This window comes from Falco rusticolus, chromosome 1, assembly GCF_015220075.1.
Source record: "Falco rusticolus isolate bFalRus1 chromosome 1, bFalRus1.pri, whole genome shotgun sequence".
NCBI classification, from domain to species: Eukaryota; Metazoa; Chordata; class Aves; order Falconiformes; family Falconidae; genus Falco; species Falco rusticolus.
Window position 1 is genome coordinate 19,828,269 of NC_051187.1, and position 15,115 is coordinate 19,843,383.

The 15,115-nt window shown below is 51.5% G+C and overlaps 1 protein-coding gene across 3 annotated transcripts in view; it reads left to right on the forward strand.

The window, feature by feature from the left end:
* The window catches only part of SMG6 (SMG6 nonsense mediated mRNA decay factor), a 118,466-nt gene that overhangs the window by 21,477 nt on the left and 81,874 nt on the right, over positions 1-15,115 (forward strand). For all 3 annotated transcript variants that reach the window (XM_037374107.1, XM_037374092.1, XM_037374098.1), the window contains exons 9-10: positions 7,394-7,455; positions 11,347-11,492. In XM_037374107.1, coding sequence (XP_037230004.1) covers positions 7,394-7,455; positions 11,347-11,492 — 208 coding nt within the window. The remainder of the gene's footprint in view (positions 1-7,393; positions 7,456-11,346; positions 11,493-15,115) is intronic.

Here is a 15,115-nt window from a genome sequence, read left to right on the forward strand (position 1 = left end):
CTCCCCAGCAGATTTCATTGCTGTATAATTCAACGTGGAGAGGGAGATGCCTTCGTGCCGTGTGTTACACTCCTCAGGTAGAAGCAAAGGTTTCAGAAGTACTCTGGGAATGCAGCAGGGAGGACAACTACCTCCAGGCTGTGGGAGGCTGGGGCACAGGCTGGCTGTGAGCAGCTCCGTTATCCCTGCCGGTGAGCGTGGCCGGAAGAGCAGGAGTGTGAAGATCGCATGTGATAATGCTGTCATTCTTCTGGAAGGCACGCTCTTTGCTCAGCCTGTTGTCCAAATGTCTTCTCTGTTGGCCTAACTCCATCCTAAGCCTTTCAGGGTTGGATCTCTTCAGTCTTTACCCTTCTTAATTTCTGCTATTGTCTCCCTCCTTTGTGCTTTAGCTCCACAAATAATCTACTCTGGAGTAGTAAAGGAGGCTGACAACACCTGAGCTTCATGATCAGGAGATCTTTTATGACCAGAACTCATCACACGTTTCTCAGTGTCGATTTTCTGTCACAGGAAGGGGATGCTCTTTACTCCTGACAAACACTTGGGGCTGGTTCAGTGCACAGCATGTGGCCTCCCCCTTACCTGCTGGACAAAGAAAAGGCTCTGCCTGGGTCAGCTCGCTTTCAGTGCTTAACCAGATGCAGCCTCAAAGAGCTGAGCTTGTATCCTAAACGACCTGCAGCACCAGAGCCAATTTGTGAAAAGTTTTGTGTTGAAAGTTAACTTGATATCTCAGCTGAGGACTCTCTGGCGTGTTTGCATAGATTCGTAGAGTTTATGGCCAGCAGGGACCATTAGATCATCTAGTCTGATCTCCTGTATATCACAGATCCTTAAATTTCACCCTGCTACTCCTATATGAAGCCAAATAACTTGTGTTTGGCTAAAGCAAAACTTCCAGAAAGACATCCAGTCTTCAGAATCCACCCTTTTCCTGGGGAGTTCATTCCAGTGATAATTGCACTGGTTCTGAAACACTTATACCTTATTTCCAGAGTGAATGTTTCCAGTTTGTTCCTGTGCTTTACTATCGCGCGAGTGTAAAGAGCCCTTAAGTACCGTGGAGGCACTTTGCACCCTGCAATCAAATCGCCTCCCAGTCTTTTTTGATACACTAAACAGATTGAGCCATTTAAGTTTTTTCACTGCAAGACATAATTTCTAGCCTTTGAATCACTTTTATGGCTGTTTTTTGGACCCTTTCCAATATTTCAGCGTTCTTTTTAAAAATAAGGGCACTAGAACTGGGTGCAGTATTTCAGTGTCAGCCTTGCCAGTGCCGTATATAGATGTAAACGTGCTGTCCAGTGCCCGCTCCCTGCTTGTATAAGGGATGCATTAACCCTTTTTGCCGGATGTTGTGTTGGGAAATTGGCCACTGTAGTCCCTAGAGCCTTTCTGGAGAAGCTGCCTCGGGCACGGTCTCCTGGAGACTTAATTTTACATGATCCCAGATGCATAACATGACATTTGATGCTGGAAAACCCCAGATTTTGAAGCGATTATAATAACCTTGCGTGAATGCGCTGTAGCCATCGCTACTTACTGCTCCATTTGCCTTTGTGTCGCAGGCAGTTTGACAGCAGAAATTGCTTTCAGTTTGTTGATGAAAAACATTGCTAGTGAATCTCAACCAACCTCCTTCCATCCAGTTCAGCACGGGTCCCCAAAGACCATTGCTTTTTAAAAAGCTACTTAATCAGTTTTTAATCTGTTCAATAGTGATACTTTTTTTTTCAGGAATGTTGCATGTTACTAATTCATAGAAACCAAATGTAGATACCAGTTTGGTTGAAAAGGAAATAATGTGTATAAATACTCTATTCAACCTGTTTTTCCTTAAATCAAAAGTTCTGCTAGTAAATTAATTGTTAAATAATGTTGAATTTATTTATAGGTCAGATATTTGTTTTGGAGCCAGTGTTACCACAGCTTGATCTTCACATTACTGAAGTGGACAATTTTCTTGCTTATGTTTCCCGACTCACCTGCTCCCTGCAGGGATAAGGGAGAAGTGGAAAGCTCATTGGTTTTGCTGAGGACCTTCCTAAATGCCTCTTTTTCTCTTGCTGGGTTGCTGACTTGTAACTCTTAACAGCCATGAGGTATGTCCTGGAGCTGGAGCTGCTGTACTGCAAAAGATGAGGAAGCTGCAGGAGTGTCTCAAGATCTCTTTACCTGTAAATTAATTTTGTATGCCTCAAGGCCACGATACATCAGGGTTCCTTCTTTCTTCCATGCCAAAGCAAATTAGATTTTACATTTGTGCAGTGTCTGATATTAAGTATCAGGATTCTCGCTGGAATTGCTTCTAATGCTACAGAAATTAATCCATTTCAGGGCAGGACATTGCAACTGCTAAACAGAAACCTGCACTGGAACACGTGGCAAGAAGTAGTCAAGGCAAGCTCTGTATCCATTTGTGGTTGCAGGTGGTATATGAAGAGGAATGATTATGGTAATTAGCCCAGCTGGAATTTGCCCACAGCCCTGTGGGTACCTTGTAAACACTGCAAAAATGCTAGACAATCTTAATAGCCCTTTTGTCTCCTTTGTGTAGGTAGCCATTTGCACAAAAAACACTTTTCACCAGCGCTTTGTTGCAATTGCACCTGTAACAGTAAAAACCTCCTCCTGGTATCTTGCCAGTCGAGCCCGCTGCATCGTGGGCTTTTCAAGAAGCTCTGTATCAGTGCTTGGTATTATTCCAGTGAGATACTGCTATAGAAAACACCAGCCACAGCTGTGCCTTGCAACTTGGGAACGGCACAGGATAAAAGCTCAGGCTGATGTCATTGTAAGGCCATCTCCAAGGGAGGTAGCGGGCTCACTGCTGCTTTCCGGTGGTGTAAAGCTCTGAAGGAGCTGCCTGCGGAAGAGAGGAATAATCTTAATAGTTAATGTGTTATATATCAAGCCGTTGGGTTGGGAGTGAGAATATGGCATGGTTTGGGTGCCTGGTTGTTATTTCATGCAGTTCTCAGCAAGAAAGCTGTGCCTGGAAAAGCCTGGCTACCCAAGAAACCCTGAAAATATTTGGGATGAGTGTGGTACGTGTTTTGGAGCAGAGCTCTGTGGCTCTGTGGTCTGTATTCCAGCTCCTTGTCACTGAGGAGACCCCTAGACTCAGGAGAACATCCCACTGTGCTCCAGTCCCTTCCACTCCAGTGGAAAACAGTGCATTTGTTACAGGCAGTTTTGCATCTGGTCTCTTGATTAATGGACTTGTCTTTTGCAGCCTATTTTGACTCTGACACAGCTTTCTGCTCCACAGATGCTTTGCTGATGTTGAAGAAAGTTTGCCTCGCTTGATAAAGACCAGATCCTGAAATTTACTTCCAAACCTGAAGTAACAATTTTTAACTTGAAACGCTTTTTCCCCAGGAGTCGCTGCTCCAGAATCCTTCCCTTATTTGGTGCCTCCTTCACAGCTGGGACTGATGCTCAGGTGCCAAAGCTCTGTGCACTCCTTGCCATGAGCCAAATGGGTCTGTGCTGGGTTCAAGCGCAGCAGCTCTGCTTCCCAGCCTTGATGCTGGCACTCCTTTTCCTGTGCATCCTGGTGGCATTTCCAGTGTTTCTGTGCTGGGGTGGGAAACACTGTTTTCAACCCTTTTTGATCGGTGCACAATCTCTTGAGGTTGGGTCTTGCTTTCTTCTTTTCTGGCTCGAGACATGACAAACCTTTCCTGAAGCTGTCTGATCGCCTCTGTTCTGTGTGTTGTCAGGACGTATTCCTCGTGGCCTCTCAGTGATTTGAGCTGGCTGTTCCAGGACCGTTGCTATCTCTGCACTTAGCTGCTCTGCGAGAAGTTGTTAGTCACTGTTGATTTCTTCCATGGTAACAAATCCAGTTTGGTTGGCTGTGCGGTGTGTGAATGCTCCCCAAGCAGCAGTGGGCTGCTTCCTCTGGTGAGGTTGCCTCTTCCCAGGTGGATTTAGTCTGTCTGCACATGCTGACTCATGACAGCCGAAACAGCTGTTTTCAGCTTCAGGCACTACTGTGTGCAGGGACCCCTTCTTCTTCTTGACAGCTGGTTTGTTTTTATAACTAATGCCTTCACTATATGCTCATAACTTCCATATCTGTGATGCCCGTTTTTCAACTGGAAGAGCCAAAATCCATTTTTTGATAGTTTCATCGTTGTATAAGCCTTACTTGGTGGACTCACTCTTCCCAAACGACCGATTGGGACCAGCCAGATTTCATTCCCTGTCCCAAGGAGCAAAGGTGCCCGTTAAGGGCAGCAATGTAAGTGCACAGGGAGTCCTGTCTTCCCCTGGCATCAGCACAAGGACTGTTTTCAGGAAACCTTTGGCAGGGGCCACCTTTCGACTGCACAGTGAGTGAGATGAAGGCAAGAAGCTGTTGCAGGTCTCATGCTAGCACCATCAGGGTAGCAAGCACGCTAGCAGGGCTTTGGGGAAGTGTTCCTCTGCCATGCGAATGCTGAACAGCGGGTGATGGGACTTCCTCCTCCCTGCCCCGAAGCTGGGCCGCTTGGTGGAATTCACTGTTTTCCTCTTGCTGTAAGAAGTAGCGTTTGATGGGAGGAGCAGGGGAGGGCTCCCGGAGACTGAGGGACAGGTGAGTCACTAGAGAAAGAGTCATTCAGAGAAAAGCCCAGTCAAAGCAGCCCATGGCCTTAGTGTGAACTCGGAGATGAAAGGTCCAAAGTTAAGTGATGAGCTCATCAAAACCTTGAGGCTGTGAGAGAAAAAGTGATGAAAGAAGTGTGAGAGGTGCCTGCTTGAGATGCCACAGTGCTGGGGCACACAGGCCTCTGCCTGGGCTTGCTGAGTTCATGCTTAAGTTGGCAAGAGGTACAAAACATGCTTCTTTCCTAGAGGCAGGTATCCTGCTTCCTTTAAAAAAAATAATTATAACTCTATATATACATATATGCACATATCTCCATGTCCCAATTCAGCACTGGTTCCTGTGGAGTGTGACTGGGTAGTCCTTGGGACTGAGAATGAAAAGGCTGAGTGTGAAACTTGCTCTGAGAAGATGGGGGCGAAGCTGATGTCCTGGCAAGCCCTCCCAGAGCCGGGTGTCATTGTGGGAACACTCTGGGCACGTCCCCGCTGGGCGCAGGCGTCACTTTCCATTCGAGGTGGGGACTTTTGGTACTCCCCTGCTGCCAGTAAAGTGGTGCGGGGATTGCGGGGTGAGTGCTCCGGGGGCTGTGGGTGAATGTGGGCATTGGAGAAAAACTGCCCCAATTTCTTCTTTCCTTCATGTGCAGCCTGCTGCTCAGTGTTGTGACAGGCTTTCCAGTAGAGATGGCTCAGGCCACGAACTCCTGCTCTTTCCCGTATCCCCCAGCAAAGAGCACAGAGCATGGACCCTCTCCTCCAGCTCTTGCAGGGAGCAGCAGCATTTGGCACTGGCCGCTGCCTCACCAAGGCTCTTGCACCTAGGGGCTCAGACTTGTTAGGCTGTGTCTCTGTCAGGGTGTGTGGTTGCAGCTGGAGCCAGAGAGATGGTCACAAACCAGCTTTCAACCTCCACAAGCTGTTGCCTGAGGGAAGGGGAAAAAAAAAAAAAAAAAAGTACATGTTAAGGGTTTCAAGGTCTGAGCTGCCTTGGTGTCCTACGGAGGATGGTGGAGAAGCAGCTACATCCAGAGACTTCACTGGCTGAGTGAATAAGGGTTTTGCAGTGCTGTCCCAGTATTCTCCAGTCTCTTCTGGGTTTCATCTGCAGAGTTAATAAAATGGTGGCAAATAAAGTTGAGTTCCAGTGGAAAGGGCTCTTAGGGCAGCAGTAAAATAGTGAGTAAGCAAGAACCCCTTGCTGCGGGGGCCAGTTTAATTGGTCTGGCTTGTTTTATGAGACAGGTTTTATGTTTAAACTCGCACATGGCCCAGGAGCGACTCTGCAGCAGGGCATCATTCTCCTGCATGGGTCCTCTGGGAATGCAGCCCGGGTTAATTACACCTAACCGAGCAATCGCACCTCATGGAGCAGCTGGCATAAGTCATGGCGTGAGCTGAGGGGTTTGGCAACGGGGTGGGAGGCAGTGCCAGAGCTGGGACTGCCAGTGATAACCGTCCCCTCCCGGCAGGCCTGGTAGGGAGCTTGGTGCTGCCAGGAGGCATCGGCTGATGCCCATCTTGCACCCTCTGATGTGCGCCTGGCTCTTGGCCGGGCAGTGCCACAGCCCTTCCTAGTAACCTCGTCCCTTCCCTGTGCCTCTGTTCCCGCTGTAAATGGAAGTGGCGTCGCTGACCTTTGCAGAGGAGTTCAAGATACAAAAATCTTGCAGGAATGGGAGCAGAGCTCTGGGTCGCTCCTGGTCAGCATCTCCCTGCGCGGTGCTTGGAGCCTGGCTTTTCTCAGCATGCTGAGGCTGTGCAGGCACGCGGGTGCGGGAGGAAAGCCTCTTGTGGAGATGGTAAGAGGGAGGCCAGTCCACTCCTGGTGTGACACAGCCACCTTTAAGGCCAGGCAGTGAGCTTACCCACCCATAGCCTTCTTCAAAGCCCTTTAGATAAGGACCGGGAAAGCCCAGAGCTTGGCTGAGCTAGGGAGGCAGCTTAGAGCAGTAGTAAGTAATTATTCAAATCACATTTTGGTGTTAGTGGAGCTAAGCAGGGCAGGAGGCTGCGTTTGTGCTGTATGCTACAGCCAGCTCCCCCTGTATCTCCTTAACTCCGTGTTGCTGTAATAGTTCAAGAGTAGCGCTGCTGCTGCAAGCTTGCAGAGGCTTTTGTGAAACATCTGAACACCTGCCCCCTCTCTCTTAATTGCTTAAGGCTGGATGTGAAGGAAGGGGTGCAGCATCACCCCGATGCCCCCTTGCTTCTTTCCTAGAGCAAGTGCTTCTAGCTTTGTTGCTGAACTCGCCAGCGCAGAAAAGCACCCGGGAGGACATCCCGCTCCTCTCTGCGTTGACCAGATGCTTTTTCGCCTGCGCCACAGTCGTGGAGCACGGAACAAGTTGCTTCTGCCGTTTTGTTGGGGTTTTTTTCCCCGTTGGTGGGAAGGGCGGCCTTTGGGGACTCCTTTTGCATAATCCCTTAGGCTGTGCTTCGAGCTTACTTACCGGGTGCGGAGGAGGAGGAGGAGGAGGCAGCCTTCGGCCAGAGCTGCCCGGGGGTGGTGCCCGGCGGGCAGGCAGCCCTGCGAGGGACCCGGCAGAGGGTGCTGTGTCTCCACCGCCTCTCCCTGCTCCTGCTCCAGCTGTTTGGCACTTGCCTGTGCCTGTGTGCATGATGTTTGTAAGAATTTGGGCATGTCCATTTGGTTCCCATCTCCAGTGCCACCCCCAGCATCCAGGCCAGGTTCTTCTGTCACTAGGGACATTCTTAATTCACAGGAAATCGGAGAGAGTTTAATTGTTTTCTCCTCTCTCTCTCTTTTTTTTTTTTTTTTCCCATGCAGCTGAACAAAAGGTTCATCCTCAGTTTTCTCCATGCCCATGGGAAGCTGTTTACCAGGATTGGGTAAGTGTGCAGGATGTTTATTTTATTTTCCTACATTACAAGTCTTTTTGGAATTTAATATTGTTAGCAACTAAGCTGTGTTTGGAGCTGAGGGCACAGGGTGTGAATTCTTGCAGGCCTAGCCTCCTGGTTCTTATTCTCCTTACCCGCCCTCCGATCCACACTCGTTATTGTTTGGTCTTTTTCTTCCCGCACCTTAAGGCTCAGTGCTGCACCGGGACCCTCTGGCAAAGGCTGAGGTGGGATGGCTGATACACACACAGGAGGGACTAGAAGGCTGTTTTCTCTCTCTCTCTCTCTCTCTCCCATCTCCTTGCTCCCTCCCCTTTAATCTGTGGGCTTACACCCTACCCCACCCCTTCCATTCTCCCTAGCTCTTAGCCAGCAGAGAGGTGATTCTGGGGGGCTCTCAGTGACTGCTGCCTGTGAGGAGCACAAAGCCATCAAGGCAGAACCGTGTGGTGGCTGCAAGCTGCTGTCCAGAGCGTGTCAAGACAAGCCTTGCCCTTCATCTCCTTGCTGCCATTTCAGTGAAAGCCTCATAGCTGAGAGCTGCCCTGGCTGTGGGAACTGGTTTATACAAAGTGCCTTTGGCAGTGTCTGTCAGAAACTGGTTTGGAGGAGTTGAACAGCTACCCCTGAAGCAAAGCAAGACTGATTTGGCCTGGGCTGAGATCCCAACCTTGGGGACATCCTTATGACCCAGAGAGCAGAGCTCAGCCTTGCAGCCGGTGGGCTTCCCATAGAGCTGTCCCTGCTCCGGGTCCAGACTGGCCCTTGCTGCTGGGTGATGGGGCAGCTGTTGCAAAGAAGCCTCGTGCGGGTCCCCACAGTCTCTGGCAGCGGTGGTCTCTGCTTGAGCCTGCCAGTGCCTCATAAGCAGACGTTGTCTTGTGAGCTCTGTTGGCTCCTTCAGTCTCTTGTGGAACTGTTGGCTGCAAGTTACAAGACTGAGAGACCTTTTCCAAGCCACTTAAGTAAAGGTAGCGTGGATGCAAAGTGGCTTGTCCCTGCTGTTGGTTTTTTTTCACTCAGATGTGCAGTTCCCTGTCTCTGGGCCTGCCCCCTTTCCCTCCTGGAGCAGGGAGGCACAGCAGCACAGGACACAGCTCTGATCTTGCCTTGCAGCCTGAAACCTTGGTGCTTGCTCCACCCAGCATGCTTTCTGGGATGACCAGTCAGGAGTGGCATGTGCTTGACCCTTCGTAAAGCAATGGGAAGTAGGAGCTGGCTGGCCGATTTGTTGGAGATGTGTCTGAAGGCGAGGGGGAGAGCAATGTGCTCACTGCCAGGGCTGTTGATCTCTCCCTGAGTCACAAGGCACTGATTATCTGCTCGCGGGCAGCAGGCTGGCCTGCAGTGAGGAGGCAGAGCTGGATATTCTTCTGCCTGCAGGAAAAGAGGAGGAGAGCTGCGAGAAGCCATGAAAAGTTTGGTAACTGCAATATGTCTGTGCCGGAGGGCAGAGCATCTGGGGAGCTGCTGGTCTCCAGCTCTGTGGGGCCAAGCTCACGGCCGAGCCCTGGTTGAATACATGCCATTGCGGGGATTAATGGGGATGTTGCAGAGGTTGCTCGCATATTTGGCTCCTGAGAGTTTTGTGAAATTAAGATGCAGCGTTTGAGGTGGTTGCTTCCCAGGACAGTCATTTAGAAAACCAAGTATGTTTAATGGTAGAATATTCCCTGAAGTACTTGGAAGGGAACTAGAAAGTAATACCGTGACACAGGAAGAGAAAATCATCCAGCCCTGTTAAACAGCTTCCACATTTAAAATAGGTAAAAGGTAAGGGGTGGCTGAGTCCTCTTTGGGCAGGATCTTCAGTGATTTATCTGTTAAAAGTACGGAAAGGATGATGTTGCCCTAATTGGACTCTTTTGCTCCTAAAACCACAGGTAAGCAATTTATTAAAAGCTTCCGCTCTGCTCCTGACCTGCTGGTTCTGAGCTCAGTGGGGTTCCTGCGTGCCGTTCCAGATGTGCTGTGGTATCAAAGCACAGCTGACAAGGCTGAGGAAGCCCTCGCTCCTTCTTATTGTTATTCCATGGCAATAATCTTCATCTCCTTGCTAATAACCCGTCCTGCAAAGGGCTTCTCCATCCCCAGTGTCCTGTCTGCTCAGAGAGGATGTTGCTGGATACGCTGGACATAGTCTGAGATTTCTCAAAATTAGGAAGTCTTTACAAGCAATCAGTTTGCTTTAATTCCCTGTCTGCACCCCAAATTCAGGGAAATTGCTTCTTCCAAGGAAAGCAGTGCTTTTGTACAGGCAGACCTGCTCTGTTCTGCACAGCTACAAAGTACAAGGGGCCTATTTGTTACAGCCCATGGTTTGTGGGAAGGTAACAGAGACTTTGATCCGCTCCAGCAAGCGGTGCCCACGGAGAGGGTACCATTGCTGCTAGGCAGAACCAGTTGAAAGGCTTCCGTGAAACATGGTTAAGAAGAAAGCCATTACTGTCTTTAAAAATAGAGCCTTTTACTGTCCTGAAAGTCTGTTGGGGAAGCCCAGCAGAATTGCCCATGTGGGTTACCAGAAGTGGCTTGCTAATCCAGCCTGTAATGTGCTGATATCACCAGATCTGAATCTCTCGGGGAAGACAGAGGAAATTGCCATGGAGGCTCCTGAGGGTGCCTGCCCTGGCTCCAGATGCTTCACCCACTGCGGATTCTGGCTCCCTTGCTCCCATGTGGGCACACTGGTACAATGTCACTGATAACTGGAGCGGACAGTTGCTGTGAGATAGCTGTAATTCTTGCTGGGTCTACCTGTGGCTTGTTCTAGTGTAGGAGCAAGAAATAACACAGTAAGCTCAGCAGAAAAGGCAGCAGGACAGGAGGACCTGCCCCCCCCCCCCCCCAGCCCCCGCAGTAGTTTCCAAGGTTTTTGGCAGCTTCTTGATTGTAAAGTTGTCTTCACAGGATACCAGGTGAGGACTCTGGGAGGGCTGTTGTAGGCAACTGTGTCTCAGTCATTTTATGAAACGACTGTGCTCTTCTTTGCAATCAGTTCAGTTTTTGACCCCGCTTCATTTGGGAAGTTGCTGAGGATCCAACAGCCCTGACAAGTAACCTCAACTAATTCCCATAGCAATGCCAGATGAAGAGTAGGATAAATGTGTCAGATTTCCGTGGGCGCTTGTGAGTGGTGTTGAAAGCACACCCCATCCTCAGCCGTGGCACTGCAGCCGCTGGCTGCTGTGTCCTGATGAGCGACAGCAGCGCTGTGTGCTGCAGGGACCAGCTCCAGCTTTGACATTTCCAGCAGCTAGACAAGGCCAGTCGTTAGTCTGCAAGTCCTTGTCCTGTGGGGCTCTAAGTGATGAAGTTTAGGGGCTCAATCACAGTGCCGGGGAGTGTGTAGCCTGGGGGACAGGGCTTGGTGCCATGGGATCTGATTCTGCAGTGAGGAGCCCGGGGACAGGCACAGTTCTGGAGGAAGCATGCTCTGGCCAACATTCAATGCACTGGAATTGCCACATCCGCATGTGGCACCAGTGTGTGCAGTTTGCTGCAGCCTGGGCTTCTCGGGAGTCCCATGGGCTGCTCCTGGTCCAAGTGAGCTGCTGGCCTCTTGGCATCCCTCCCAGCTTGGTAGAAGTCAGTAGAAAAAAATGGTTGGTCAGAAATGACTCATAAAGGCCGTGTTTTCCTGCCAAAGGAATGCTGCTTGTCAGTCACAGAGTAATCCCTCGCTACCCTGTGCTAAGGAAGGCTTCAGCTGCCTCCATCGCAACCTGCACCCTCATTCCCCACGGCTCCTGGACAGGAGACAGCACCCCAGGGGGTCCCCCTTCCCCAGGAGACATGACACGGAGTGAGCTGTGCCAACTGACTGCCCTGCACCCCGGGGCATAGCCTGTGCACTACAGACTCTCTTTCTGTCTGCAGGATGGAGACTTTCCCTGTGGTGGCCGAGGAGGTCCTGAGGGAGTTCCAGGTGCTGCTGCAGCACAGCCCCCCTCCCATCGGAAGCACCCGCATGCTCCAGCTTGTGGCAATCAACATGTTTGCAGTGTACAACTCCCAGCCCAAAGGTACCACGTGCTGCTTCAGGGGAAGCAGGCTGGGGATCAGCCACTCTTTGTATGGCAGAGTTGCTCATGTGGAGAAGGCGGGGGGGATGGGACAGGACAAGACACTCACCAACTGAAGATAGATGGGGAAGTGGAGTGGTGGTTGGATGCCTGGGGGTATTGGCGTGTGTAGGGACAGCAAAGGGACCTTGCTTGGCTTGGCCTCGGTGGAGCTGACTGAGGTGTCTGAGGAGTGAGGAGGCATCGCATCTCCCTGGAGCCTGAGTCATCAAGCACAGAAGGAAGGCACTGCTTTGTCACTCTGCCTTCCCAGCATTTAGCCTGGGCACTGCTCAGTGCCTGTGGCAGCATCAGAAGGGCTGGGAGCATCTCAGAGGCCTTGGCCGTTGGGAGAGTGGTGTTGCCTGCGGCTGTGGCTGTGCAGGTGGCTGGGTGACCCGATGCGACTCTGAAAGGCCAGGTTGGAGGCTGTGCCCCACACTGAGGCATCTGGAGAACAAAGCAGATCTCGTATTACTCATCCTCCTCCCTTGCCTCCTCCGTCCTCCCGGGAGGCTGTATGTGGTCTCTTCCATTGTCGAGTTTAACGTATTGGTCAGCAGAGATGCCACCAAACCAGAGTCTCTTTCAATGAGTTTGACGTGGTACTTCCAGGGAATGTGTTCTTCCCTCTGGCTCCCCGAAGTGCACACAGCGGCAGGTACCCAGGTCTGCCTGAGCCACGTGTTTGGGAGCAGGGATGGGGCTGTGCTCCTTGGGTGGGAGGGAACAGTTTCGCATGTGGATTGTTTGGGATGCAGATCCCAAAGATGGAGGCCTTCAGCTGATGGATTTCAGTTAAAGCCACTATGTGGGCGATCAGGCTGAGCCCTGGAGAGCTGCTGCTGGAAGATTTATCCCTCATGAGCCAGTTGGCCACTTGTCAGACTAGTGGTTAGTGGCCAAGGTCAGCTGATGGAGTGAACCAGTATCAGCCGGAGGACTGGGAAGCAGCTCCTGTGCACTGTGCCTGCTGCCCGGCCAGCCTTGCAGGCACCCTCCTCTCCCAGGGGAAGCCCTGGGGGAGCTGTCAGTCCTGCTGGTGAGGCAGGCTTGCCCTCTCGCCTGCTAGATGCCAACCAGCGACAGCGTGTTTATCTTTGAGCTGCAAAGTACTTTACAATTATGAGCAAATGCCTCTGCATGGCCCCCCGGTAGGTATATTAATAGCTATGTCTGTGCTGCAGGCAGGAGCGGGTGGTAAAGAGGAAGAGATTTGTCTGGGCTGTACAGCAAGCCCCTGTGGCAGGGCTGGAAGCAGTCCCAGCTTTCAGACCACTGGACTCTGCTCTTCCATCCATAGCTGAGTTGTGGATGTGTGTGAGTGACAGAAAGGGAGTGCTTTTTATCTCATGTGAAAAATAAGTATTCTCTGAGTTTTCTGCCTCCTGTGTGGGTAGCTGCCAGCTGCTCCCAGCTTTCAGATCTCTGGAGAAAGTGAACCTGTTCCTGCTGGGGACTGCAGGCTGCGCAGAGCAGGTGGCACTGTTCATGAAATGCCTGCAGGTCGGGTGGCACTGCGGCTGCCATCTGATGCCTGGCACCCTTCAGGGATTTCCCTGAGGGTACTTTGCTCCGGTGACCCTAAAATATCACTGAAAATATTGTTGGCAAAGCAAATCCTGTTGTCAGCGCAAATGCCCTGGTGGTCTCCGAGCGCTCGTGTGCCGAGTGCTGGCACAGCGCAGGTTGGGCTCAGTGCCGACACTGTGATACTGAGAAGACCTGGGTTCAGAAGGAAAAAAAAAGGAAAAAAAAAAAAAAAGCAAAGGGTCTGGAGCTTAATAGGCAAGCAAGAATGTTTGTTGAATTATTACCAAGTGCCCAGCACAGAGCGAGGGTGTTGGCTCCTTCCCTGGCGTGTGGGTTGCTGTGGGCAGAGGACTGGCTGCGCATACGGCAGAAACGGCTGTCGGGAAGGTGCGGGGTTTCCATTTCCCAGCACATGAGTCACCTCCCTGGGTTGCAGTAGCATGGGCAGCGATGGGAGCGGGTGTGAGGAGGCTGATCCACCCCTGTGGATGTGAGGGAGGCTGGGGAGGGCACAGGGAGCAGTCCCACCCTGCCTGCATCCCAGTTGCCAGGAAGTGTTACTGGGGAGCCGCGAGCTGGGCTCGCTGTAGTCAGAACTTGGCTGTATCAGCTTCGTGGAGCTGGATCTAACTTTGCAGTTGGACCGAATGACCTCCAGAGATCTCCTCCTACTGAAATCTTTCTGCAAATCTGGGATCAGAATGTGTCTGTGTCCTTCCCATCGCAGGGGCCTGTCTGACCTTCAGCTGCGAGCTCACAGTAGCAGGAGGAGATCTGTGGGTTTGGGGCCGGGGAGGGAGGTCTATCTGAGAGCCTCTCTTCCCTGCTGGCCAGGGGTAGTTCTCTCTGGGGTTAGCTGCTCCCTCCCTCCCCTGCCATGTATTTCCAGGTCTCTGGAGCCCTAACTACTCCCGAGAAACTTGGAAACTTGCTTGCTTGCCCTGTGTCTGGTGTCTAATCAATCCCTTGTGCTGGGATTCAGTGGTGCTAGCAGTTGTGGGGCGGTGTCGCAGGCAGAACAGTCTCGACGTGGGGAATTTTTACAAAATGTTATGCCCACGAACACAAACATTTAATCATAGATTCAGGTATTGAGAAAAAGGAAACTTGAACAATGAAATTCTTTAATAAACACCTTCCCTTACTGTTTCTCTGGCTTACGCCAAACACCTATCCTGCCTCGTCTTGGTCTCGGCTTCCCCAGTTTTCACTGCAGATTGTGCTTGGCCTGGCCCAGTTCCTTCAGTGAGGCAACAGGCAGCACAGGAGGCTGGGGACTTGTGTGTAACTGTTTTCTATCTGCTGCTGTTTGCTTTTTACTTGTTTTCTTTTGCTGAGGTGTGGGTTGGCCGTGGTCACCGAGGGATGTCCCTGCCCCAGTGTGTGTCCCCGGGGCAGTTGTGATGTGTCCTCCTGCGTCTCTCTGGCTCCTACGGCTGCCACCCTTCCGTAAATCAATCTGTGCAAGGTCACCATGTGCTCTTCTGGCAGGCTGACTTTTTGGGGTGCACTGGGGTGTTTAAACTGGGTTCAGAAGCAGCCAGCTGTGAGCAGCACCTGGCGTTTTCATGGCCTCTTGCCATGCAGGTCGCTGCTGCAGCCCCCGTGTACCCAGACCTTGCAGCGTGTGCCCCAGGCAGGGCTCGGGTGAGTGCAGTGAGAGCCCTGCAGTCTGTGCCCAGCGCAGGCAGCTGCACTGTGCTTGTCCCCCGGGGGCCACACCAGGCGTGCCAGAGCTGGTCTCGGCTGCCTGTGCAGCCAGGCAGCACTGGGAAGACCCTGGGAGATGCATCGGGTCTGTTGTTTTCTCTGACAGAGGAAGCCAAAGAATTCCCGCATGAAGTGCTTCTCCCACTGTTCGTATTCCTCTGAGTGAGCCATGTTCCCCATCATCCAGGGAGGCGTGCAGGAGGCGTGCAGAGTCCCTCTGACCTCCTGGTTGCCTCCTGTCAGGAGCATTCAAGGTGTGAAAAAGCTTTTTGTAGACCTCAAACCTATGGGGCAAGGAGGGCTCCCGCAGGGGAAGGAGGCAGAGAGAGACACAACCACTC